The 27,449-nt window shown below is 44.8% G+C and overlaps 1 protein-coding gene across 2 annotated transcripts in view; it reads left to right on the forward strand.

Annotated features, from left to right (window-relative positions):
• Positions 1–27,029, forward strand: part of LOC119450167 (uncharacterized) — a 46,147-nt gene extending 19,118 nt beyond the window's left edge. The window contains exons 1-4 of one of the 2 annotated variants that reach the window (XM_037713545.2): positions 16,820–17,781; positions 20,624–20,806; positions 22,791–22,931; positions 26,909–27,029. In XM_037713545.2, coding sequence (XP_037569473.1) covers positions 17,629–17,781; positions 20,624–20,806; positions 22,791–22,931; positions 26,909–26,980 — 549 coding nt within the window. In that variant the 5' untranslated portion in view covers positions 16,820–17,628 and the 3' untranslated portion in view covers positions 26,981–27,029. Of the gene's footprint in view, positions 1–16,819; positions 17,782–20,623; positions 20,807–22,790; positions 22,932–26,908 lie in introns of those variants that run through there. The other variant, XM_049671824.1, reaches the window with a different exon arrangement.
• The last annotated feature ends 420 nt before the right edge of the window (positions 27,030–27,449 follow it).

A 27,449-nucleotide genomic window follows, 5' to 3' on the forward strand; every position in this document is an offset into this window, starting at 1 on the left:
TGACAAAGCGTGGAAAGGCAAGCAACCGGAACAGAATCGCTACATTATCTCGGCCCTGGTCAGTTGAGACATGCCTGTTGAGACAGACACATAAGCTAGAGTTTCTGCTCACTGTGCTGCTGCTTTGTCATTTTTTTTAAATCTTCGAATATTCTGGGCAAGCATACAGTCTATTTGGTTAACATTTACGTTACCAAAGAAAAACGAAAGGACGAGGATACGAAGGCACCAAAAATATACTGCACAAGCACCAACTTCCGAGGTTTCTTCCCGGAAACTGCATACATATATGTTCAAAATCCGCCCGACAGCGTCAAGTTTCCACCTTTTTTTCCCCTTGCCGATAATCATTTACACGTAGCCTGCTAAGCAATCAACAACAGGTGCCATGACAAGAATTCATGACATGCTAACAAATATTTCTCCCTTGTTTTTGATACGATTAAATCCGACGGAGCCACTCGCGCTTCAATTGCTTGCTTTGCTGTAACACCATGAATAATTACCGATAAAAAAAAAAAAAAAAACAAGGAACTTAACATTATCAGAAACCTGGGCTCTTAAGAAAATGTGAAACATTACCATTACAGTCTTTTAATACTTCAAATTGATGAAGTTCGCTCAACGACAGTAGTTTGCGGAACACAGGAGCTGCCAAAAAATAAAAATTCTTCGTAGCTTGGCGTCACGGGCCTAAAATTCCGAAACCTATAGTGTTGTCCTTGCCACATGTAAAAGTTCTGACTATAACATTTAGAATAAGCTAAATAACATGCGGTTGCTTGCGAGGAACTTTCATAGGAATCCTCGTTCTCTAGGCTCGATGGAGGCACCCTATTGTATTGTGGAAGGGTGCACTTACGAATACAGATGAAATGAAATTATTTTTTTTTTTCATTTGACACTAAAGAGCATCGCTAAGTCAGTTTAAACTTGCTCAGTGTCTTTTGAGGGTCTTATATTCATTTATTTGGCGGGAAAAGGTTGGTTATTACCGCAGAAAAGGGAAAAGCCGAACTTCCCTGTCTCGAACTTCGCGCTGAAACTTGATTGCCGGTTGTGAGTGTGACGTCACTGGCTTTATTGGTTTAGGGCCGCTTTAGTGGAGGCGAAGATCTCAAAAGTTGACAAGTTGAATATGTGATTCCTTCAGAATGCAGTGTAGTCTTTCTTTACGGATAAACAATCGCTAGAATCGAGTGTACGATATGTCAAAATCAGTGACGGCTTAGCGAGCTCGTTGGGTGGCACCCGTCTGTCATTTTTTTGCGTTTTTTTTTTTTTTTGGCTTCTAAATCATCATTCATGCTGAGAGCGGCCGTTTTGCTGTTGCAAAAGCGTTATTTACTAATACTGCTAATGCCACAGGTGGTTGTAATTCGTGACACGCTGATGATTCGGTGGTCCGTGCTTGCATGGACGACGACGGTGTGTCTGGTGTTGTAAATATATCCTCTGCGTACACGATGTTCCAGCTAGCTTTAGCCGAGGTTTCAAATCATGCCGAAGCAGTTTAGGAGGACGCTACCAAATGCATGTTGTTGGCTATTGTATAGAGCAAGTCAGACTATATTTGTATTGTGCCTAATTGCATAATTAATCAAGAATAATTAACCAACTTTACAACTATTAACGTTAGGGCAGTAATTTACGTAATACTATTGAGCGTGTTAGGAAACTTTATTTAGCAACTAACCTCCTACTTGTTACGTAATTATTCTTTCTGCCTCCTAAAGAAAGCCCGCGAAATATGAAAAAAAGTTGCAGTTTCGCCCGAAAAGCGAAGCATCGATTGCGATAGCAAATTAGTAGACAGCTGTACGAAGTAAGCATAGTCGTTTTATCGGCCGTATAAACTTGTAAACATAGGCATACTAACTAAATTAACAAGCATGGTGTCACGCGCGCACAAGCAAACATGAACACATCTCATTCGATGACCGCGGAAACTCGCTTTCAAAACGCTGGAGTGAGCGACTGCGGCAACAGCAGCCAGCGAATCGACCTTCGTGCTGCGTCTCGCATCAACGCGAACTAAGCCGCGGAAACACAGCGCACGGCGGACTCTGTCCCCGTCACAGATGGCTTTCAAGATAGCTATAGGGCGGCCCGGGCTGGGTGCGTGCGGCCACGCCGCCGGAGTAGAACGCCCCCTCTTCCCCTGCCCCCGGAGTCTTGCGCGCGACGGAAGACGGCACGTGCGCTTCCCCCTCGCTTTCCTCCCATGCATGCGAGAGATTGAGCCGCCATCCCGGCTCACCCTCGCACGCTTTCACTCGCACATACAGCATATACGGCGCACGGAGACGATCTTATTGCCCCTGGACTTTATACGGAACCTCACGGCGATGGCAGAAGTGCACCTGGAGTGCCCATATAATTGCTATCGCAGTAAAAGCACGTAACATACCCGCTTGTGCGCTGCGATTGCAGTGCTCTCAAACATGCTGCATATGAACAAACAGTGCATTTAGCCTCTGCATGCTTATGCATGATCTGCAGAAAAAGTAATACGTGACAAGTTGGAAGTCAGAAACTGCGAAATGAGATGTTTCTTTTTAGAACGCTCTACAATTTTCTCATTGGAATTTTTTCCAGATAAAGTTAAAACCTGCGAAGTTGGTTAATTCATATTCACTAATTATGCCATTAGGCAAACGTAGAAAAAAAAGATATGGTTGATATCACTCTTTCATAGGAATCGGTGGAACACGAAAGTGAAACGCGTCTTCACAGAAGCTGTTGCATGTTTGCTTCGTGAACTCGTGGTCTGCTGCAGCGAAAGGCGCACGATTTGCGGGTCGGCTACCGTGTTGCAGGTTTGCTTGGCGCGCGGCGCCCTGTGGGCGAGCTGCGTCCTGCTGCCGAGTCGCTTCGGCGAAGGTACAAGCATTTTGGTCCGATTCCGTAGTGTCTTGGGTAGCCAGTTGAGCTGCGACGCGCTCAGCTTCAGGAATGCGTGTGGCCGAGTTCGCCGCGTGCGCCGCGAACGCGCGAAGGCGTTCTGCTTCACGCTAGCGTGTCTCTCGCCCGACCAAAGCGAGATTCGCCCGTCGACGTCGTTGCCTTTCTGAGCCGCTTAGCGCAGCAGTTTTCTTAGTTGGTGCCATCGCAAGTAAATCGGTAGGTGGCGTGTAAGCACTGCTGATGCATGTTGAAGCTGCACTCCGTAGGCGACGAGGCGTCACAGGCTAATCGGACGCAAAAGACAAACCATGTGCGGAAACTGCGTGGTCACCTCAACAGAAGGCCTACACCGCCTGTACCAGGCTACACCGCGGTGGAGCTTCCGCTGCGCTGAGACTACCGAAGCGCTCAGTGTCGGCGCATGCAGTACTTCCAGGGGCTCCGGAAGTATATCTGATGTGGGGGCGACGTCTGTGGGCTCATGTCGCATCGTGTAGTTCCACCTCGCTCTCTCTCTCTCAATATATATATGTATATACACTCCTGAGACCCGAACACAATTTTGGATTATATTCGCTCTTCAATGTGGTTTTTATTGTCTACATTTATGTTATGAACTTGACAACCAAATTTTAAAATTTATATGCCATGGTTAGGTGCCAAAAGCTGCGTCTCCATGTATGTACGTCTCCATGTCTCCGTCTCCTCATGTTTGCTATGGTAAAAACTGCATTCCATTGCTAAACGCGGAGGTGAAGATAGAACTACGTGTAGTACAGCTTTGGGTGTGGGGGCATGCCCCCGCTGGTTTAGAACCTGTGGGGACGGCTGCCCCCACTGCCCCCCCCCCCCCCCCTCCCGGTTCCGGAGCCCCTGGGTACTTCGCTTCACCGCTCCTAAAGGGTTTTTCAATAAGGGCGGGTCGATGTTGAAATAGAATAAAACAAGCTGTGTGTGAGGTATTAACGAAATTCTCTTTTTATTTGAAAGGCCCATGTACGTCATTATGTATGGAATATAACATCGTTCAAATGTCCGCCGCGGCTTCTCACGGTGGCATGGATCTGAGTGGTCCAATTTTCAATGACTCTGCCGCATAGATCCGGCTGAACTTGAGCTATGGCCTGGGTTATGTTCACTTTAAGGGCATCGGTCGATTGCGGCTTATTGACATAGACCTGAGACTCCAGGAAATCCCAGAAGAAAAAGCCTAACGGGGTCAAATCGCACGATCTTGGTGACATGCAATTCCCGTCACCTCTGCGAGAGATAACCATACCCTCAAATCGTTCATGCAGAATGTCCATCTTGGCGTCCGCTGTGTTGGCCTTAGCGCCGTCGTGCTGGAACCACTTGTCGTCTACGTTCATATCGTTCAATTTGGGCCAAAAGAAATCGGTTATCATCGTTCTGTAGCGCTCGCCGTTGACAGTGATAGCCTCACCAGCAACGTTTTCAAAAAAAAAAAAAAAAAAAAGAACAATGACGCCGCCGGCCCATAATCCTCACCAAGCAGTAACTTTTTGTAGATGCATTGCCACCTGGTGAACCTCGTGTGAGTTGGCGTAGTCCCATATACGACAATTGGGCTTGTTAACATAGTCATTCACCAAAAAATGCGCCTAGTCGCTAAAGATGATTTTTCGGCCAGAATTCGGGTCCTCTTCCACACGCTCCGAAGCCGAGTCAGCGAACAAACGGCGTTGTTTAGGGTCATTAACTTTGACATCCTGGATCAGTTGGATCTTGTACGGGTGTAGGCCGAAATCCCGACGCAAAATTTGCCAAGTTGAATTCTGCGAAAGGCCGAGTTCTTGTGCACGGCGAGGAATTGACTGCCTCATGTTCTCCTGTACACTTTCATGGACCGCGGCGATGTTATCGGCCGATATGGCGTTCCGTCGACGTACGGGTGTTGGCCGATTGTTTACCTAACCGGTCGTCTCGAATTTGGCCACCAAACGTTGGAGAGTCGACTTTGAAGGGCCACCGCGTCTGCCGTAAAATGGGCGCAACGCGCGCAACGGTCGCACTAACGACCAGTCAGTTTGATAATGAAGTTTTATCATTTTAACGTGCTGCTCAATCGTGTTACTTGCCATGGCGATTTGGCATCAGTGACTGAATAATAAACAACAGATTAGGCAGACGCCACCAAAACAACATGTCCGCCACAGGTTGCCAACACCGACCCGCCCCAATTGAAAAACCGTATAGATGGCGGCGCCATCCCTGTCAAGAGAGATCATATTTTACGCGTTCGCGTTGACGTCGCATTCGTTACAGGAAGTTGATGGCGGACCCCGGCATAAAAGACTTTCGTGTTAACAATTTCCTCCACTTACTATACTTGAAGGAGCGGAATTGCACAGCAAATCACTATGTAATTAACACAGCCCCACTAATTTTATTATTTTACGCCACTTCATGCAGTTGTGGAATTGAAATCATTTAGCTCTGCCCCTGCACATTTCCCAGATATCCCGAGAAGAGCTCGAGCTTCGAGATGATGCAATCAGTAGATTTGCTAAAGTCCTGAGAAAAATGTCAGTTGACGCCCACATTAGAGATACCCATCCACATTGATGTTCCACGTATTAGAGCTTTAGGAAAGCGTGGATACACTAGGGAGAGAAAAAAAATATAGAATACAGGTCATATGTTAATCAAAATAATGTCTACTCGACTACTAGACTACTTTATATGCTGGAATCGGGGAACGTAAACTAGAATAACATTGGAAGACGTATCCGGGAGCAGCAGCACTGGTGAAGACATGTTGCTCTGGACAACCGTGATGCGTCATTGTGTTGGACGACTCTTGAAAAAAAAAATCGTAGCATTGATACTGATAGCAAAGTATTATAGACGATTACGGAAAGACTTGTAGTTTTAAAGGCAGTATAAATTGCAGTAAATATTCACTTACTAACACGCGTGGTGTCAGGCGCCCGAAGACGCGTATGAACAAAATTCACTCGATAACCGCGAGCATTCATTCGCCCTCCAACGCTGGCGTATGAGCAGCGTCGGCAACGGGGAGCGCGTGCGCTTGTCCTAGTGCTCAGTTCCGTGGTGCCACTCCTTTCACCATTTCAATGTAAAACTCACCAGATCACGTGACCTCCAACACTGGGCACGCTGGAAGACTGCGCATCAAACCCCAACGCAATTCCTATGCACTTGCAATTTTCATTGCAATTCTCATTGCAAAGTAAACAGCGGCTCGCCCTCACATGCTTGCCCTCGCACCCGCAGCACATCATGGGACCTCCAACACGTGGCGCGCGGGTCGCGCGCGCTCGGCGGGCTGCGCATGCGCCTCTCACCCGGGGTGACACGGCAGCGACGACGGCGACGTTGAAAACGCGCCGTCGAGTGTTCGCAGAATTGTTAGTGCAATAAAAAGAAAAAAAAAAAAAAGAACAATGGATACGTTCAAGTCAGCTGCTAAAAATGAATAGTTCATTGCAATATACGTTTTTTTTTTTTTTTGTGTGCGTGCTTTTAATACTGCATTACAAGATGGTACTACCAGCGCTGCTGTTCCCATCTAGGTCATGCTAGAATTATATTTTCCCCAAAAACCCTTTTCGCGGTACAAAACCGCGTAGAAACTTACGCCAATGTATTTCATTGCACATTTCAGTGACGGATACTAAATGGATATGTTGAACAGTGACCGGCCTCAATAGCGCAGTAGCAGTATACATGTGCCGCGGATTACTGGGGAAAATGTAAATACAGTGAACTACCGTTAATTCGACCCTTGCGAGACCGCAAGGTTCGGTCGAATTATCCGAAAGTGCGAATTAACAAACGGCAGCAAAATGAACGAAATAAAAAAAAACATTGTTGCTCGACGTAGCCTGTAATGTCTTTTTGCTACTTGCCCTTGAAGCGCGACTGAACCAGCACGGGGCGAAAAGCGCAAGTGTTATTCCTCGGAAGCCGTACTTTTCCAGCTTTATCAGCAGCAATTTATGGTTCACTCTATCAAATGCTTTGCTGAAATCTAAGTATAACCCTAAAGTCGATGTTCTCTAGAATAAGGTCCTTCTGTATACTTAAGGCGGTTTCCGTAGACCGCTTTTTTTTAAACCCGTGTTGACAGTCGGTTAGCAAGATATGTTTTTGCGAAGAATTATCACTACGAAAGTTACCAATTTTTTCAGGTCCCTTTGATAGCACAGGAAGTATCCATGGAAACCGGTCGATAATTGCCAATATTATTTTTGTCACCTCCTTTATGAATAACTATAACTCTTGCTACCTGCATATTGCGCGGGTAAACTCCAGTTGACAGGGAAATATTAAATATGTGCATTACTGCAGGTGCAAGTAAGTCTATGACGTACTTAATTGGCCTAATTTATAAATCATCTACGTCTCGGCTGTGGCTGTTTTTCAAGGATGAAAATGTTGCAATCACCTCATGGATGCTAGTAGGCTTTAGGAATAAAGATTCTCTTAATGAAGTTGTATGCATTGTATCTTGAATGGCATGATCTACGCGCCCTACTTTGACAAAGAAATTGTTAAAATGGTTCGCACGTTCTGTACCACCTACAAAAGTTCCATCAATGTTCAACGTATCTGGTCGTGTATCGACTGGCTTCCGATTTAGTGTTTCGTTTATTTTTTCCCATACTTTGTCACTTCTGCGCATACATTCATTGTTAAATATACGGCTGTAGTAGTCATTTTTCGCCTTTTCTTTTTCTTTGTTCAATTTATTCCTAAACTGTTTATATTCTTTCCACTTTGACAAGTCCTTCGGCTTGATAAAAGACTGATAAAGCTTATTTTTTTGGTTGATTTGCCTGACGAGTTCCTTCGAAATCCACGGCTTGCGCGACTTTCTTCGACTCCGATAATTTTCAAGCGGAAATGATTTGTAATACATCGTTTTGAGTTTGCTCATAAACTCATCATATGACTCATTGGCATCTTCAATGGCAAAATATCGCTTCAGTCTATTTCGCGCACGGCTTCTCTGAATTTATCTAGCGTTTGAGCCGATATCTTCCGGTACGTTGTCTTTTCAGTACAGGCACTTTTAACGGCGCCTTTACGTTCTAGAAAAAGATATATAGGCATATGATCGCTGATATCACAGCTTATGACTCCCAATGTCGTGCTATCGATAGTCGAGTTTATTATGAAAGTGTCTAGTAATGATGACGTAGTGACGGTTACACGCGTCGGTTATCTGATGATGCTGCAGAAGTCATTGCACTCTAGGATAGATACAAACTGCACAGTAGGTGCTTAATTAGTCATGTCAATGTTGAAGTCCCCGCCCAGTGTAAGCAGATAGCCATTTTCATTTACGTATGACAGAAGGATATCTAAAAACTAAAAAAAAAGCAGAGTGGCTGGCATTAGGGGGTCGATACAAAACCGCAAATACTGCCTTTTCTTTCTTTATGCATAAAACTTCGTAATTTTTTGTAGCTGTGCTATATTCCCTAAGAATATCATATCCTGTTAGAGAAGTTAGAATTGCAACGCTGCCACCTCTGCTTCCCTTGCGGTTCACGAAGAAATGCTCGTATCCTTGAAGTACATAATGTTCTGAGTCATCATTGTACCAAGTTTCGGTAAACATCAATACGTCAAATGTTAAGTTACATGATTCGATTAGCATAGTGACTTCATCCTTTTTGTTCAACAGTGACCTTGCGTTTAGGTGCATGAATGTTAGCAGCTTTGCTTCACTGTTAATTTTGTGTCTCGTAATGATTTTCTCAGGAATCACACAGCCTGAAGGCGCCATCTCTACTTCAGGTACGAATGTGTCAAAGTTTCTGTTTGTTAAACGCTTGTGATTTTGCTTAGGTCGCTTTCACGCCTAATACGAACAACAGGTGGAGTCTCTGTGCGACGTGCATGAATAATGCCATTCTTCGTCCAGACAAATTTCCAGCTGTGTTCACGTTTGCGTGCTATTTCCATCCCTAAAATTTTCTTCACTTCGGGACAAAGGTGTTCATACAAACACAGGAGATTCAGTGGGCAAGCCGAGGGATGCATTTGTTAGCCTTTTCTTGCGTGACTTCTGAATCACTTCGTCTCGTTTGTCACGGCGTTGAAATTGAACAATTATATTTGTCTGATTTTCCTTTTTGTACGAACTCTGTGGCAAAATTCGATGTGCCCGCGTGCTATAAGCTCGCCAACCACCTCACCAATTTTCTTTAGCACTTCAACCAGATTTTCGTTTGGTTTCTCGTCTATTCCTTTTGTCTGACTTAGAGTCAGACATTTTTATAGGCTCTTCAAGAATTGAGCTTGTCCGGTCTCCGAAAACGCTTGGTGTGTTTTTTGATAGCCATATGTCATGGAATGATCACATAGACTTCCTTGCAGGTAAACTTGCCCAAGTAGCTGGAATACTGTTCAGTTTAAAACCGCTACCACGCAAAGTCAAACTTCTCTTATATAATGCTCTTTTTCTGAGTCACATACACTACTGCTGTCTGGTGTGGAGTACAACGTCTGCTACCAACATAAACCGATTGTTCCTGCTTCAAAAAAAGGTAATTCGTTCTATTTTCAATGCTCCAGCAGATGCTCATACTGCACCTCTCTTCAAACAACTTAAATTACTCACGCTGCACTCTCTGTTAGACTTTAGACTGTCGCTAGCCTATCGAAAAGACGTGAAACAAAATCAGTCATACATTACGTCCTTAACGCAGTTAATTAGAAATAGAACAGAATACAGCACACGGTCACCTGAACACTAGCATGTGCCACGTCTTCGCACCAATTATGCTTTTCAAATGTTACATCATCGCTTACCACACTTGTTAAACACACTCATGCGCAATAACATTGATGTCACTTCTTGTCCTGTTTCGCGTTTGTATGAGTTTTTCAGTGATATTTGAGCATGATCAATTTTTTTTTTCACCGCTTTTGTTCGCTCATGTATAAAACTGCTATTTTACGTTTGTAGTGTTTTAATTTCTTATATTGATTTTTAGTGGCATAAGTTTAAGCCAACATTGTATTGTATTCAAATGTATGTTTGTGTTGTCAGTCCTGAATTAGCGCCTGTGCCTGCCGCTGCTGCCCTCAGACTGGGTTTTAAGGCCCTTCAAGTTACTGTGTGCAACTTTTTCTTTAAATCCCCCATAAATTGTATGTTTATGGAAATAAAGGCAAATTCAAATTCAAATTTCAAGATTTCGATTACGCGAGTACTGCTCGGACTGCAAGAGGCTCGATTGTCAATCTGCCAAGTTCTTCTCCAGCGTAGAAACTTTGTGTTGTAGTAGTTCGTTTTCTTTTTTCAGCTCATTATTTTCACTTAACGTTGCCACCAATTTTTCATTTGTATCATCAAGGCTCTTGCTGAAGAAATCCATGCTTTTCTTCATTTCATCAATTTGAGTGCGCAAGTTTCTCTCTTCGGATCGAATGCTTCGCTCTAGCGCTTCTTTCATTTGTTTCCACTCATTTCACATTTCATCTTTGAAATCATGTAGCATTCTTGAAACTTCCTTGTTCATATTACACACTAGTTGTAACACAAAGACCACGTACACTCAAGATCGGGCAGCAGGGGCAGCTATCTAAAACTACAATTTGTATTCTGAAATGCGATGAGTGCACCACTAACCTGCAAAACACAGAAGAAATGGTTCAGCTTGTGCCCAGGAAGCCGCCACTGCTGCCGTATGCGATCCTCGGTAAGGTGGCAGGCTTTATATGTCCAGATAGCCACGTAGTCTCGGAAATCACGTGGTCCCGGAACCAGTTGCCTCCAGCTGTTTTCGAAGATTGTGCTTGCCTCCTTTCGGGCGGTCGATGACAAGGGCACGTGTATGATGATCTGCAGTATATCTAGCTGCCCGGTGAAACTGCAAAACACAGAAGAAATGGTTCAGCTTGTGCCTAGGAAGCCGCCACTGCTGCCGTATGCCGTATGCAAGTAATGTCCACCTCTTTAGTTTATAAGGCAGAATTGCGCTATCTGCCACGGGCGATTTAGTTTTATTGCCGCGCGCCGATTACATCAGATACATATCAGGGTGTTTCAGCTAACTTTGCCAAACCTTAAAAAATCCAAGTGTGCGCAACGAAGACGCTACCTTGTTCAATGTCCTCTTGATCAACTCAGAGTATATCTTACTGTGAGTTTAGATAATTAATTAACCATAGTTAATAGAACAACTTTTAAATTCAGTATTGCGTTTAACACGAAATCTTAAATGGAGAAGTTGTAGAGGGGTGCGATTTGATAATAATAGTTAGAAAGGGGTTCCGACTACTCTTGAAAACGATGCTTTCTTTGCCTCTTCCTTCGACTTTCCCACTGCTGCTGCTGCGTCGTCGTCGCCGCCGCCGCCGCATGTGCACAATGCCCTCTGGAGATCCCTGGGCGTCGTTTTATTAGCCTCTTGACAGCTGTATTTATCCGTGACTCCCCACAAAAGCATTGCAGAAAATGCAGCACTTACCTTTCTACTAACGTGCAAGTCCAGAGGGGATGTAGACAGCACTGCAGAGAGGAGGCAGAGAATGGGTAGAACCGATCGCAGTCGCGAAACGAGTGAATAAGAGCCTTGCCCCTCTCGCAGTTCCCATACAGGGAGAGAGGGCGGGAGATGGAAAAGATGACGTGAGAAGGCAAGGAAACAGCGGTTGCGGGCAAACTGAAGGTACGATACGGTACTCTTCTGCTATTTCTGAAAAATAAACACCATGTAAATTTGTCAAGCGGATAACTGACGCAGGGCGTGCAGACGCAACGTCGCATTAAAGCACCGTAGGGTCTAGGCGACATTACGGAAGCGGTCGCACGTCAAATCAACACCTCTGTGCCCGCCGCGGTAGCTTCGCGGCTATGGCATTGCTCGAGGTCGCAGGTTCAATCCCGAGCGCGGCAGCCGCATTTCGACGGCAACGAAATACAAAAACGCTAGTCCACTTGGATTTAGGTGTATGGTAAAGAACACCAGGGTGTCAAAATTAATCCGGAGCCGCCACTGTGGAGTGCTTCATAATCCGACTGTGGTTTTGGCACGTGCAGCCCCATAATTCAGTTAAAGTTTAACTCTTCTGCCATGGTACGATGTGCCATGTGAGGCAATGGCAATGCTCAAACATCTTAGAGGTTATGAACAACGCCTCAAGCAAACACGTCTCCCTGTGTGTTCTGTGTATTACGCAGACAAACAGCAGTGTTGCACGCAAGGTAACGTTTAACATCAACTCACCACTCTCGTATTGGACTAGACGCTGAAGAAATTAAACATTGACCGCCAGCATCACCGCTAATTATGGTCAATCAAAGCAAACACCACAGAAAGCTTCGCTTACATCGATTCCCACAGTGCGGGGGATTTTGTTCTAACAAAGATACAAATAAAATAAAATTCGTTCTCGGAAAAACTTCTGTGGCAGTTGAGTCCAACGCGGCACTGTTCCCTTATATTTTGGTGGCCTGTTACGGACGGACCTCAGTTTGGTGCTCTACTTCGATCGCCCGTTAATCCAGCCGCTCACGGTATATACTCATCTGCGAGCGAGCTTCGCGATGAAACCAATTTACTAACGACAGAGCAATTAACATTTCGATCGTGTAGCTTCGGCGTGTCACTTTCTGCTATATATCGATTTATTTCAACGCAATTTTTATTTGTTATAGCGAAATCCATGCACACATCGGAACCGAGCTTAATTTTTTCAGCGCACGCCTTTGTTTCAACATGTAAAAAAATATTTAACTAAGACAAGGTGAGAAATGAGGCTTACGCAATTGCACGATGTTCCGACTTTCCGAGAGTCTAAAAAAATATATATTTTATGGTTTCACACTGCTTATACTTACTTTAAACATCTTTCTTAGTGAAAATAAAATAGACTCAATTGTCTGCGCAAGTCCATAACACAAACAAAAAATGGCAAACTGAGTTTTTGAACGAGTAGCAAAAACATTTACCTCTTTTGGCAGTTTTGGTAATGCCTTTTTAGTGCGCTTTTCTTTCACAATTTTTTCTGTGCATACTTTGCTACATACCAAACGCACAGCAACGTGCATGTAGTCTGTCTTACGTACCGGTATTCTTAACTTTCACGGCAAAATTGAGAAAAAAAAATCACACAAAAAATTTGACACTTCTCGCAGACGAATTAAAAAAAAAAACAATCATCGATCACATTTTCCCAGGATTATCTAATTTCATCGGTTATCTGTTATATGCAAAAAGTCGCAGTTTCGGCCGAAAGGCGAAGCATGTATTGCCATAGCAAATTAGTAAATGAAATTAAATTCTGGGGTTTTACGTGCCAAAACCACGATTTGATTATGAGGCGCATGCCACAGAGGGGGACTCCGGATTAATTTCGACCAACGAGAGTTTTTTAACGCGCCCCCAATGCACGGGACACAGGTGTTTCTGCATTTCGCCCCCATCGAAATGCGGCCGCCGTGGCCGGGATTTGACCCCGCGACCTCCTGCTTAGCAGCGCAACACCATCGCCGGATCGCAAATTTGTATACGGCTACACGAAATAAGAATAGTAGTTTTATCGGCCGCACAAACGCGTAAGCGTTCGCTTACTAACTAAATTAACAAGCATGGTGTCTCGAGCGTACAGACAACCATAAACACATCTCACCCGAAGAACGCGGACACTGTCAAAACACTGGCGTGAGGAAGAGCGGCAGCAGCAGCGAGCGAATCGACCTTCGTGCTGCCTCTCGCTTCAAAGCGAACTAAGGAGCGAGAACACCGCGCACACGAAGCTATCAGCCCTCGGTGTACCTAGACTCTGTACGCATCGCAGATCGCTTTCAAGATATAAGGCCCGCGCGGCCGCGCTCAGCCGCGCCACACGCAGCCACCGCCGGAGTATTTCGTTGCTTTGAGGCAATGAAAACGTTCTGTTAGCCAAACAATCAGCTATACCATTGAAATAAATCGATCGATTCTTCTTTCAAAATTGTCTATCATACTTGCATCGTGCACCCCTTAGCATGACGAAAATAAAATGAAGCTTTATAGCTTGTAACGGAAGTGACCTGAGATTGTGGAGGTTCTCGAAATGAAACAACTTTGTTACGTCTCATGTACAGCATCGTGGCATGGCATGGTTGTTTTGTGATGGCTGCCACTTGATGCATTCACTAAGAAGCAACTTGCAGCGGTACAAAAAAGAAAGAAATATATTTAAGAATATTTAAGAGGGAGAGAGAGACAAAAAAGGTAAAGGAAAGACAAGGAGGTTAACCAGAGGTCATCTCCGGTTGGCTACCCTGTACCGGAGGAGCGGTAAAGGGACGCGAAAGGAGAGAGAGAGAGAGAGAGAGAAATAAGTAAAAATAAAAGTAAAAAAATAGTCGCGAAATATTACCTCAAACGTCTAACCATACCGGCTGACTTGAGACGCATGGTAATCCGTGTTGGTCATAACACGACCCGATCTGACGCTATATAAAAAATAAATTGTCTCAAAGTTTATTTATTTATTCATATGTACCCTAAGAGCCCGAGGGCAGTACATAAGGGGGGGGGGGGGGGGGCTAGTTCTCATCGATGAAATCAATGCATAAGGCAAGGTATACACAAAGAAAAAAAATTCCAACAGGAACGTATACAAACTTAAAAAGACAAAATGCTCTAAGTGAAAGAGAATACAGAACACTGAATCAGCTAGCTGGGCTGATCATTCATGTGAATAAAGAATGCACTGTGAACAGTATAGGAAATACAAGCAATATGCAGAGTTTCACATATTAATATAACTATGTGTGTAAAAAATGATACATGTACAGGTAAGCATTCACACCCCAAGATGACTCTTTAATTTGTGAGTGAACTCGTCATGGTCGGCGATACAGGCAACGTCTCCTGGTAGGTTAGTCCATTCATTAATAGCAAGGACAAGAGGTGAATGTAAAAACAGGTTAGTTCTGGCAAAGAAAGATTATATTTTGAATTGGTGGTCCAGACGCGAAAACACTCGATGGGCAGGTTTGATAAGAGATGATAATTGGGAGCCGCTATGGTAGACGTTGTGAGAAATATACAAAAGTGATAGCAGTCTGCGTGACTTCAGAGAAGACAACTTTAGGGACATTCTTATTTCACTTATGCTAGATGTTCGAGAGGATTTTTTTTTTTTTTTTTTGCTATAGAACGGGTATTTTTGTTCTGAAGTGATTCAAGTTTATTTATTAGGTACGTCTGGTGAGGATTCCAGATTAGTGATGTGTAATCCAGTTTTGAACAAACCAATGTTTTGCAGGCTAAAGGTTTTGTATCAGAATTGGCGAAATGCAAGTTGCGCCTAATGAATCCGAGCGTCTTACATGAGCTGCTAATTACAGCGTCATTGTGCATATTCCGTGACACATATGATGCTAAATGAACGCCTAAGTACTTAATGTTGGATACAAATTCAACTGGCCTTGTATTCAATGTGTAGTTAATGGTATAATTTATTGTATGTTAAAGGTATATTTTATTGTTCATTTCTGTGTTGTTCTGTATTTGGGCTGTAAACAAAGCGTGAGAGCTCTGAAAAAGTGCCACGGGGCTAGGCTATTGCGCGTAGCGACATTAGTGCCCTCAAATATGTTACCAAAAAATGACCGACGCTGCACGCATGAACGTATGAATAGGCCTTAAGCAACAGATATGGATCGAAGACAATGGTCTTGGCTTCCACTTTTGACGAGATTTCTCTTCAAAGAATGAAGCAAATGAAGTCATGGTATATACGATAAATAGCGCATGCCAATTCTGGAAGCTCTGTCAATGGATTTTGCATTCGACCGATAAGCGTTAAGGTCGATGAGGTTTTGGCGGCGTATGGCGATGCATCGGATATGACGTGTGTGGCTGTCGCCTCTAATTTTTCTTGCGACCTATCCATGCGTTTGGTCTGCATGCAGCGTCGATAATTCGTTGGTAGCATGTTTGAGGGTATTCATGTCGTTTTGCGCAATCGCCGAGTTACGTGGTACTTTTTCAAATCTCACGCGCTTGCTTTGCAACAAGGAAAAAATTAAAACCACAGCAGCTGTCTTCATCGAAAAAAAAGGGGGAAAAATATTTTGATATTTCTCATTACGCTCGGGAACTTGTCCACAGAATTTTTTTCGCTTAAATCATTACTTCAGAATGTTATTGCTAATTAATGACATAAACTCATAGTAAAAATGGTTTGAATTACTAAAGCGAACAGTGAACAATACTAAGCTGGTTACATTCTCGTAGCGCATACGTGGATTTTTTAAGGCTTGACATTAGTTAGCAGAAACGCCCTGTACAGTATATCTCCCTTCCCACGTGTTGGGTAGCAAATCGAACAAAATCTTGTTAACCTCCCTGCCTTCCTCCCCTCTCTCTCTCTGACAACCTTTCTCTAATTTTTTCTTTGCGGGAAGAAGCTGGAGCATGATATTCAACATGTATTAATTAATTAATGTATTAATTTATTTATTTATTTATTTGTTTGTTTGTTTGTTTGTTTGTTTGTTTGTTTGTTTGTTTGTTTGTTTGTTGTCACTACCTCAAACACCCGATTAAGTGGGGCCGCACATGAGGAATGGGTAATATCAGGTAAGTACAGTAATAATGAAATGGAAGCTTTGAAATGTGCGAGCTTGCTGTTGCATGATGAAACGTCCCTGCCGCCTCGGATATGAGATTTTTGGGAACACACTCTGATCTACCTGACCAAGGAAGGAAGGAAGAAAGAAAGGAAGGAAAATAAGAGGTGACAAGTTGCTAAACAGCTCATTATGAAGCACTGAATGCTTTTGCAACGGGAATCACTTTTTTCTAACCATTTTTTTGCGCTACGTGTATATAAGAACAAATGAAAAGGTGTAGTATTTAAGGAATCTGCTGGCAAAGTATGAGGTTGCCATTTTAATGATAATGGAACGCAAATCGCTTGTCGTACTGAGAATATGTGGCAAGTTAAATAAACTATATAGGCGTTCAAATATTAAGTCATCCGCTAAGGCGTCTCGCAACTCAGGTCCTGGTTTGGGGGGTAAAACTCGCTCGTTCAATTGATCGAACTCAGTCAATCGATCGATCAGTCTATCAAAAATATGTAAACATATTCCCCTTCGCCCATCGCTCGGACGGACTCTTCCACCGACAGCGCACCGTGCTCTTCAGCACGCAAACGACCTGTTGGTCACGTGGCTCCGCCGCTGTCTGCTTGCTTACCTCCATTCTTTCGATGATAGACAACAGTTAAGTGGCGGAGCGCAGGGCGCAAACACTTGGGCTCCCGGGTCGCAAGAAAAGGAGGGGGAGGTGTGCGTGCGTGCTCGCGGCCCGACTTCCGGGAGCTTCTGGAAGGCTCCCTGTGGATGCTTATTTTGAGAGCCTTCTGCGAAGGGCCCATTTCTAAACTTGGCTAAAAGGACCCGGCACGCGGCTGGCGTTCCCTTCTCCGGCGCTTCCGGCTCCGACTGTGACGCCGCGTAGCTCTTTCTGTCGCCGAGCCGCGCCACACGGGCTTCCCCGGTGCAACGCACCCGCCGCGGTGTCCGCGCTCGGGCGCCGGTCTCATGAGGCTCCTTACACTGTTCGCGTGGTTCGCATCTGCTGCGGCCGACTCCTCTCTAAGACCGGCAGGCTCGGCGTTTAACTTCGCCGTGTGTCACCCAACAGGACAACTTTAACACGACAGTCTTTCACGCTAGAATATTACCGATACAGGAGGAGAAGAGGGGGAGACATGGACAAAGGCCGGCCCGTGGTAACGAGGACCTCTACGAGCTATCGCACTCCGACGGCCATTGGCGTCAGTGATAGTGGCGAGCTGTTTTGCGGGTGCCTGAACTTGGCGGTTTTCAACACGAGAACAGGCGTCTACAAGATCCTTGAAACGGTAAGTATACTGCTCCCGTATGCTGCCGTGGCGACCCAATGTGCTTGCGCACGAGTGTACCGCAAGGAAATGAGGGACTACTTGAGGGACCAACAAAATGCCATATTTCGCATGACCTGGAAGGCCAGATGAGAGAAAAGCTTCGGTGGCGCTGGGTGCTAGTGGCGTTTTCTTTTAGCCTCAAAAGCAAATTGACAGGCGATGCATGCACAGAACCGTCGACATGCATAAGAGACAGCACGCTACGAAAGCACGCGGTGCTTTCTTCAGTCCCATGCGGTAGCCTGATGTATGCGCGTGCGTGTGTATATGTGTCCCGTCTACTTGCATTATACCTCGGTCTTCGTCTTCGTTTCTCGCTCATATTTTCACTTTGTGTTTCAGCGACGACTGTCTCTAATTATTAAAGATAGGAGATTCGAGACACAATAATGCTCTGTTGCAGGACAAAACTTCCTGGCGGATCATTTAGCAGCCTAGTTAAGTAACCTTCGTTTATTACTTTTTTTTAATTATCATCGTTAAACCGCCACTGCCAATTGGACGTTGGTAGCTAATGGCCAGCTCATAACAAATCGACTTGTAAAACGGGTCGAAAGCCCCTTTTTAAAGCACGCTGGCGCGAAGAGTTCTGACTCCGTTTCAGCATCGCGAAACCGAAAACAAACGCGTCAGTCTTAGGAGCGCGCATAACCGCTGGCGACGCTCCTCAGCACGGCAGCGTTGCATAAGACGCCTGGCAGCGACGAGGGCGCTGTTTCTGCTCGCCTTGCGTGCTTTGTAGCGCCGACATGCCGTCCCCGCATCATGTTATAGGACACTCTCCGTGGAGCCTAAGGGCCACGCTAAACTTTGCTGCCGCTTGGAGTGCTTCGCCCATGACGGGTGAAATTGCCGATTTTAAAGCGAAGGTTTCTAGGCGAACCCTCCCTGACTTTTGTGACCGTGGTTGCTGCTGTCTTGCCGAATGGCTCATACACAGGACAACATTCTTATAAGTTATAACAAATCGGTTTACACTGGGCGTTCTTTTTTTTTTTTTTTTTTTAGGCCATGCAGAATTTTTTTTTAATCGCCTGTGGCAGATTGCGCCCTCACTTGTATACTCATCGAGCTGAATTACTCGAAGCGGTGCACATTACTCGCACGAGAAATCGAAATGCATAATCAATTACTAATGAACAAAAAAAATTCACTAAATAGCTTTTTCAATTATTACTTCACGGCACACATTGCAATTTGTACGAATTGTAGCCGGTGAGTTGGCAAGGCATGCCCACTTGGAACGACTTGTAAGAATCGCAAGGGTATCGAGATATGCGCCGTGAAACTTGCTGCTAAAATTCATTGTCGTTCCGCTTACTTTTTTTTTTTTTTGTATGCACATGTATTTCGCCTCACACTTTGGGAATGAATATCTCGAAACTGGTTCCATCCTGAAAATTCATTCCAAGTGGAGAAGCCTTGCGAACTCACCGGCCATAATTCGTGAATTTCAATATGTGCCGTAAATTTAGTAATTAATTGAAAAGTTAATTGGTGAATGTGTGTTAATTAGTCGATTATGCATTTCGATGTCGTTTTCTCGTGCAAGTAATGTCCACCTCTTTGAGTAATCCAGTTCAATGACTAGAATTATGCTGTCTGCCACGGGCGATATTTAAAATTTCTGTATGGTCAAAAAAGGAAAAAAAAAAAAAAAAAAACGCCCGGTATGTAGCCCAACCTGTACCACCGCTACAGATGTGCTTGTGGCCAGCTGTGTTCTCAGCGGAATTACGCAGTGAAACAACGAGCGGTATACCTAGATATCCTCGCTGCAATGAATATATCAGGTGTCTCACGTAACTTGAGCCAAACTTTAAAAATATGCAAATGCCAGGCAGCTAGACAGAACCCAGGTAATGTTGCTTGCCGTCGCTTAGAGATACTCAGATTATCTTTGTATTCTGCCTAATTACATAATTAGTCTAAACAATTAATGAACTTCTCAAATATTATAATTAGATTAGAAGTTTCAATGAGACAATTTTAGAGCAACATGAAAAACTCCCTATGCAGCTTTCTGTGGCCGAATACGTGCTACATAAAAGTGTTTTCCAAGCATGAGAGAAGCCCGCGAATACACGCAAAATTGCCGCGCGACTGGCCGCTCGAACTTGGCGTGTATTCGCGGGCTTCTTTTTCCCGAACTTATAACAAGCTGAGTTATGAGCGTTGGACGTATCGCTGCTTTATGTGCATTGCTTTTTGCGGCGCTTGGGCTCATTGGGGACTGTGTTGCGGGCACTCACATTCAGTAGCATTTTTTTTTATAGTTGGCACATTGCACAGGTGAACATACTAGCGCCGCTCCTGTGGCAGTGGAGAAGTACAGCGTGAAAATTTATAGACGATAGAAGCACTGATATTCACCTATCGTTGTCGCATTGCATGTACTTTCTTCCTCTTGTCCCTTCTTCATCTCCTCCTCTCCATTCCTCCTCTGCCGTTTTGGTGTTTTCTTCATTATTTTCTTCTCCATTTTATTTGACGCACGCGCGCGAATAACAACAAACAGTCGACAGCTATATCGGCATGTCTGCACAGCGCGAAAGACGAGGACGTAAGAAAGAACACAACACAGGCGCCTCGTCTTCCGTCCTCGTATTTCGCGCTGTATGCAGACATGTCGATATTGAATCGCCAACTCGCCCAAGCTTCCACTTTATCAAACGACAGCTATAGCTGCGCAGTCACGTGTCCTTCGTGTTGTTCGCCCGAGGAAGCAGCGCCGTAAACAAACAACGACTCCTCGCGCGCCTTTGGTCATTCGATCTCCTGGGGGCGTGCTGTTCTGCAGGCGCTGTCAAGCATCTCGCTGTGCCTGATCCTGTGGTACGGGACGCCCGTCTGGCTTCTGCTCGGGCCCGCCTACCCGTTCTACCTTACCGCGGTCACCTGCTCGCTCATGGGCTCGGCCACCTTCCTGCTGGCGTACCTTGTCTCCAGGAACACATTCCTCGTAGCCAGGAGCACCGTGCTGGTACGGCACGTGGCACGTCCTTTCCACGCACACTGCCCGCCCTGTCATGCTGCGCTATATACAATCAGTAAAACAATACAATAAACGGGATGTTACGACCGATTCCTCGACGCATTTAGAGGTTATTTAACTTGCGAACATTCCACAATTTACGATTTCAGTCACGGACATGTTCTGGGATAACAATAAGTTGAGGATAGTTACGAAGTCGGCAACATTCTTAGGATGACGTGTGAGCGCATAAGGCGTTGGGAGGCTGGATTAACATAGAGAATTTTATTAATACCAACTTTATTATGATAAAGTAAATAAAAAAGCTCAGTCTTTCCGTATTTATTCTTGTTCCTCATTTTTTTTTAGTTCCTTTCTTTGTAAAAGAAGTGATGTTGCTGTCTGCCAGCCGCAAGAACTGGACGATAACACCTCTCGTTCGCGCGCGTACTGGAGGCACTGAGAGTGGCGAGAAGAATGAGAGGTTCCGAAGGGCTCGATTTTTTCTTGTTTACAACCACACGGAGCCATGTTAATTTTACGTGGTTATACCTAACAAAAAAAGTTAACCTCGTGGTCCTGCTTATTCTTCTCGTTCATTTCGTAGCGAAGGTCTCGACTTTAACAGCGTTGATGCCATGAGGTAGCCATGCGGTTGAAAGGATGTTTCACACCCGCCGCCATGACAATGAGTGGCGCTGGCTAACACTCCCATCGTTAGATAAAGTACACACACACACAACACCCAAGAAATCGGACGGGGAGACATACAACCGCCTCGGCACCTTAATTATTACAGCATCGCACGCGTTATGCAGAAGGCATGAGTCCGGCTCCCACCGGCGGAAAGTTGTCTTTTCGCCTGCTTTCCCTTTTCTTATTTTTATATTTAAGTTTAACTGAACAGTTAATTTCCCATATGCCTTCCCTGGCTTCACTGTCTGTTGCCTTCATGTGGTTGTAACTAACTAACGAAGAAACGAGAATATAGAGTTTTAGAAATAGCGTACTTAACCGATGTGCCTCAAAATATAACATCAGGTACACCTTGCATGCGCAGAACCAGAACTCCACTTGACTTATTGTGTATGCCCGAACGACAGCATCCCGTAGCTTAGGGATTTTATTTCTAAAACTATTTAATATGGCCATCTGCTTCGGTGATATGGTACAAATTACAACACAGGGACTCTGCGCATTCGTATGTAATCATGGAATGTTAAGATATTTCAGCTATGACATTATGATCTTATTGCCATATAGGCGCTTGTTCTGCACTTCCTTCGCGGTTGAAAGGCTCTTGTGATATCAGCTTAGCAGACTATCAATCACTGCCATGTAGCCATTGGTTCGGTGTGGAGTGCCATACCACTGAACGAATGTGCTTGTACACAAATACCAGAATAGAGTGCACTCCCTCGGTGTCGTTTCGCACCGTTTCTCTGCGAAGTGCGAGTTTTGCAGAGCCACGTACGCAGCTCTTCGTTCAGGTGGGCTTGCGCTATATGGACGGTTTATGCAGAAACCATCAATGACTCACAGGATCAGTGATGGTGGAGTGCAGTGGAGTGATTGAACTTCTACATTGTATGTACCACTTTTTTTTCCTCACCGTGTTGCTGTGCAAACGTTGCTTATATGAGAAGGCTATTTTAAACCCTGTATGTTGTAGGTTAGACGTATTCAAGAGTTGAGGAGTAGCCGGCGCCTTACTTGTGCGTCAACATCTCCTCATATCATATCAATAAAAAAAACTCACAGGATCTGGGCATATGCATAGTGACGAGAGAGAAGTTAATGTTACAAGAAGTGTCTAGATTATTGGGTGTTTGATGGGGTGTTGTTGTTATTATTATATGGTATTTAGGAGATGTTGTCGCCTTTAATTGGCGCCTCCTTTTCACATATATCCGGCGTACTAATCCCGAACGGGAAGGCGCCGTCCTGAGCGTACACTGATAACCGGCGCACTGTTATACGGCTATCTTTTCAGGAGACGATACAGAACGGCGTCTCGTTCCTGCTCCTGGGCGGATCGTCGGCGTTCCTGCTGGTGCAGACGTACTTCTTCCTGTGGCCAATGTACTTGCTGATCCCCTTCTTCCAGGCCTACCCCGCCATGATGGCGGCCGGGGTAGGTGCACGCTGCTCGCCTTTGCGCTTGTCACACCCTGACCATGACCTCCAATTAAGAGTGCCTCGCGGCGCGCTGTTATCGAGGCTACTACGTCGTCTGTTCTGGATCTGTTCGGCGTTTCAGGACGGTCGTTAAAACACCAGGGAAAGCTTTTATATGTGCCCGATAAAACTTCTCATGACGCATGGGATGCTTAATTGAGCTGCCCACATGCAGCTTTAATTGGCTCCCGTACAAGGTGAAGCTGGTAACATTTGTGGCGGCCGCTTGCGTTCTTTGACGAGCATCGATGTCCGTTTATAGCGGAGCAGAAATAAATCGAAGAGACTGAAATCAGCCTGAGTGCTTCCGGGACGGCTGATCGAGACTGCACTTAACAGCAAACTCGCCGCGGCTTGTTTTGTGAACGTGTGTCGTACGCAACCGTCCGAACGCAACCGTCCAAACACGTGGCTCACGCGGTTTAGCTCATTGCGTTGTATTGCATTGCAGCGTCGCTTTTCAAAAACGCTTATCCAATGGTCTGCTAATATAAGTATATACTGTTGATATCGCTATCAGAGTGACGGTCACGCTTGATTTGTGCTGCCCAATGAAAGTGCACGCGATACTTCGTGCAACTTGACGGGCGTATTCATGCTAGTTTACAGTGCTTTTAAGAAAATGCTATTATTATTCGTTGGCCAGGCATCAAGCAATTACAAAAGTGAAAAAAAAAATAGCAATGAACATGCTGCAGCAACAGTTGCCCTTCTTGCAACAGCCGCCAGCTTGTTGAGTAAGGGAGCTTGCTCTAGTGATAGTCACTTAAAGGTGGGACTGTGCCTTCATAGGGGGACTTGCGGCAGTTGTTCTGCCTGTCTACTTCAGAAAATTGCGGATGCAGTCATCATTCATGCAAGAGAATGCAGATATTACAGCTGGTTTTGCCATGCGTAATCAGCTATGCGAGAGCAGTAGAGAATGAAACGCTCGTGCAAGAGATACATATATCGTTTCCAGACGGTACCACAAGGACACACATGATATTGGTCCCAATGCATTATACACGTGTCTTCCTGGTTACCTCGGGCGTGCGTGTGCTTTTTTTTATTACTTCTTAATTAGCGAAAAGTGAGTCATTGCTGCCTGTGCCACGTATCTCCTACTTACTTTTTCGCTCTTGCAGGTTTGTGTGCGTGCGTGCGCGCAATATTACAATACCAACAGTACAATAGATCGAAGGAGAAAAATAATCTTTAGCGGATCCTCAAGGGACCGCGGAGATATGTTCCGATTAACAGGATCGCTAAATCGTTTTTGCGCTAGAAGACGTGGACAAAAATACCATTTCGCAATGCGTAACCAACTCGCCCGAATCACCACGTTGATTAACAGGAGTTTCGTTTACTGAGAAAAATGTGCAGAGGTGCAACACTATATGTGCGTGCACCCTCTCTCTCTTTGCCCTCTTTCCAACCTCTATATCCCCCCCTTCCCCCCCCCCCCCCCCCCCCAGTGCAGCGTAGCAAACCGGAAACTCGCCTCTGGTTAACCTCCCTGCCTTTCCTCTCTCTCTCTCTCTCTCTCTCTCTTAACACTGTTAGATATAAAAGAGTGAATATAGCAGCTAGTTTGTCCCGCGTGGTTTGGGCGCGATCGACGGCTACTGGATCTACTGGATTGACTAGGCTTCGCTAGTTTTGGTTTCATGGCGACGTATCAAAGCAAAAACATTGCTCTTAATATTCCGGTAATGGCAGAATGTCATGCGGTCGTGCAAGGGGAGTCCAAATTACCGAACAGCGCGCTGCAGGCGTCCGAAATTTCAGTTGCGCTTATTTTGGTCGTCTATGGGGCAAGTGGCGGTGCCACGAAGCTGTCCAGGTCTGTACGTGCTGTGCATTAAAATTAAGTCATTTTTTTTTTCTGCTTGAGTTCTTCCATCGCTTTTTTAGTATGGATTTCTGGATAGAAGACAGGTGTCGTAAAAAGTATATTTCACATATTGCCTCTTTGTGAAAAAAAAAAAAAAATTGCCTTCGAGCTTGCTTCTGTGGTTTCCGTTTACGGAGAGTTGCGAACATTTCGGCTCCGAATATCGAATTTTTTGTTTTTTGTTTTTTTTTTTGTTTTTTTGCTTTACGCAAACACAAAACCAACCAATTTAGACGCTTTCGTTCCGTTGAAGCGGCAGTTCCGTTTAAGCGATTTCCGTTTACCAGAACTCTACTGTAAAATAAATTGTAGTTGTATTCCTAGTATGCCACGGCGTGAATATACGGTAGCCGTTTTCTGACAGGTCACTTTTACGGATAAACAGAAAGCGAACAGAATTAAAACGCGTACACTCATACATACTGCAGCGTGAAGATTACATGCCGCGGTGGCTCGGTGGGTACAGCCTTCTGTTGCTGAGCCCAAGGTCACGGGCTTGTTTTCCCGCCGGCGGTCGTATTCCGAAAGGGGTGGAAAGCAAAAACGCCGATGTACGTATAGAATTAGGTGCGCGTTAAAGGTACACTAGCGAGGAAAGTCGTCAAATTATTGTAATTCTGTAATTAGAGATAGCGCGTTGTTGCAGTGAGCGGCAACTCGGCAAATCGGGGAGTACGCAAAAAATTAAAGACGAGTACGGCAACGCAGCCCTTAAGGTTCCCATAACCTCTTCCTGTGATGTCACAAATTTTGGCAGCATCTGTTGGGGGCCCTCTAATGGTTTACCAATGTAAAGGAATAACAGTGCATACCACAGTAACTAAATACTTTAACAACATTTACCGGGCTTTCCTTACACAAAAGAAGGCCTATAGTGCACTAAAATACTGCGATAAATATATATCTGTGCTTTTCTTTCACTGTCTCCATCAGTACTCAACTGTGTCCCGGCAGAGAAAAGCAAATAACGCTTTGTAATAATGATCTGCCAGTTTCCCCAACAATGCACAGCGAGTTGCGGCGTTACTTAGCATTTTTATATGAACTAATCCTATATACAAAGCCCACGCGAGAGCGTTCTTGCATTCTTTGGGCCATGCATGCGCATGTACCAACCACTGAGAGGTGTGATGTGCCTCATTGTCGCAGTGGCGCATGTTCACTACGTCTCGTGACTCGAGCCATTCAACATTGTGCCTGTTTGGAACGAAACACCGCATAACTCAAGTGCAGTGGTGTACTTTCTCCAGGTGTTCTTGTGCAGATGAGTAAAGTTTTAATTCAATGTTGCGCCCGACCGATATTGGTGCCGTGTATGATGAAAGATGATTACGGGTTTAAAAAAGAATCTTTGGAAGACCATTGGCGCTTGTGGTATGCGACGCGGTACCAAACACAAAATGCACAAACCGTCTCCTTTCTGGTTAATCGCCTTTTTGTTTGTTTATTTGTTTCTCTTGAACAGATTTAGCGATTGTAAAATCTTATTATGATTTGCTATCGTATTTGACATGAACGTCATAAATAGATTGTTAGCTACCGCTCTTAGTGCATTTCAGTCATATACCTGGTTACTTGGATCTGAAATAAGTGCCTCTGTCGGCTACTTTCGGCAGTAAGTGCTGTTCTCTGATACGCGTAATTCAAGACGCATTCGATGATAACAAGCATAGCCGGTATCGCGCAAACAAGTTCTTACGCTGAAACTGTTCGCAAGGGAAGATGGTAGCCACTCTTCATGCTGGGCATATAATTACCGAAGCCGGGCGCCTAACGGCAAAACACTTACGAGCAAAATCTTTGTGAATTCGACCCCTGAAGTTGACTGTTTTAACTATCAATGAACTGTACTCCTACATTCATCCTTACCGGCAGGGGCCAGCAAAGACGTATAAAGTCTGTGTATCAAGGTTAATCAAAATTCTAGGCTCCACTTACTCAATGAGGCCGTCTATTCTGAAGCGCGAAAGCCTAACAGCTACACGTGTTATCTTTTCTTCTCACGTACGACCGAGGACCTTCCAGATTGTACTTGAATGTTTCTTCTTATTTTTCAGGTACTGGGAGCAACAGCAGCTGCAGTTCACTTCTTGGACTCCGTGCTGGCGTGCCGAAATCTAAGGCAGTGAATACGTGCCGACGAATGCTTGTTTCTTTGTAATTAAATAATGTTAAGCAGTTATACCGTCGTATTGGTCCTGTCATCAAGCTAGAACGCGAGCGCGAAAGAAGAAGGAAAAAAAAAAAACTCGAATGCAGTGAGACGTACAAAAATATAGAAGACGTTACAATCTCTAGATACCCGAGATATCTGAGCAAGAGGCTGCCGGGAATTCTTCGTCGAGCGCACTAGTATTTTGTCAGCATTGAGTAAAAGCTCGCATTCACGCATTCAACAAAAACTCCATACTTGGCACTTTGAGGAATACATGCATATGCGACAGAGTGGCCGGTTTACGTGTTCTACTCCATGGAGGACATGTTGCTGGGCTAGCTGATATACTTGCTAAATGACATGATATATAGCGCAACGACCCAACCACAAATAATAAAAAAGATATATACATGTGACGTGTGTCGATGTTTGTTTCCTTGGGG

Source organism: Dermacentor silvarum, chromosome 1, assembly GCF_013339745.2.
Source record: "Dermacentor silvarum isolate Dsil-2018 chromosome 1, BIME_Dsil_1.4, whole genome shotgun sequence".
NCBI lineage: Eukaryota > Metazoa > Arthropoda > Arachnida > Ixodida > Ixodidae > Dermacentor > Dermacentor silvarum.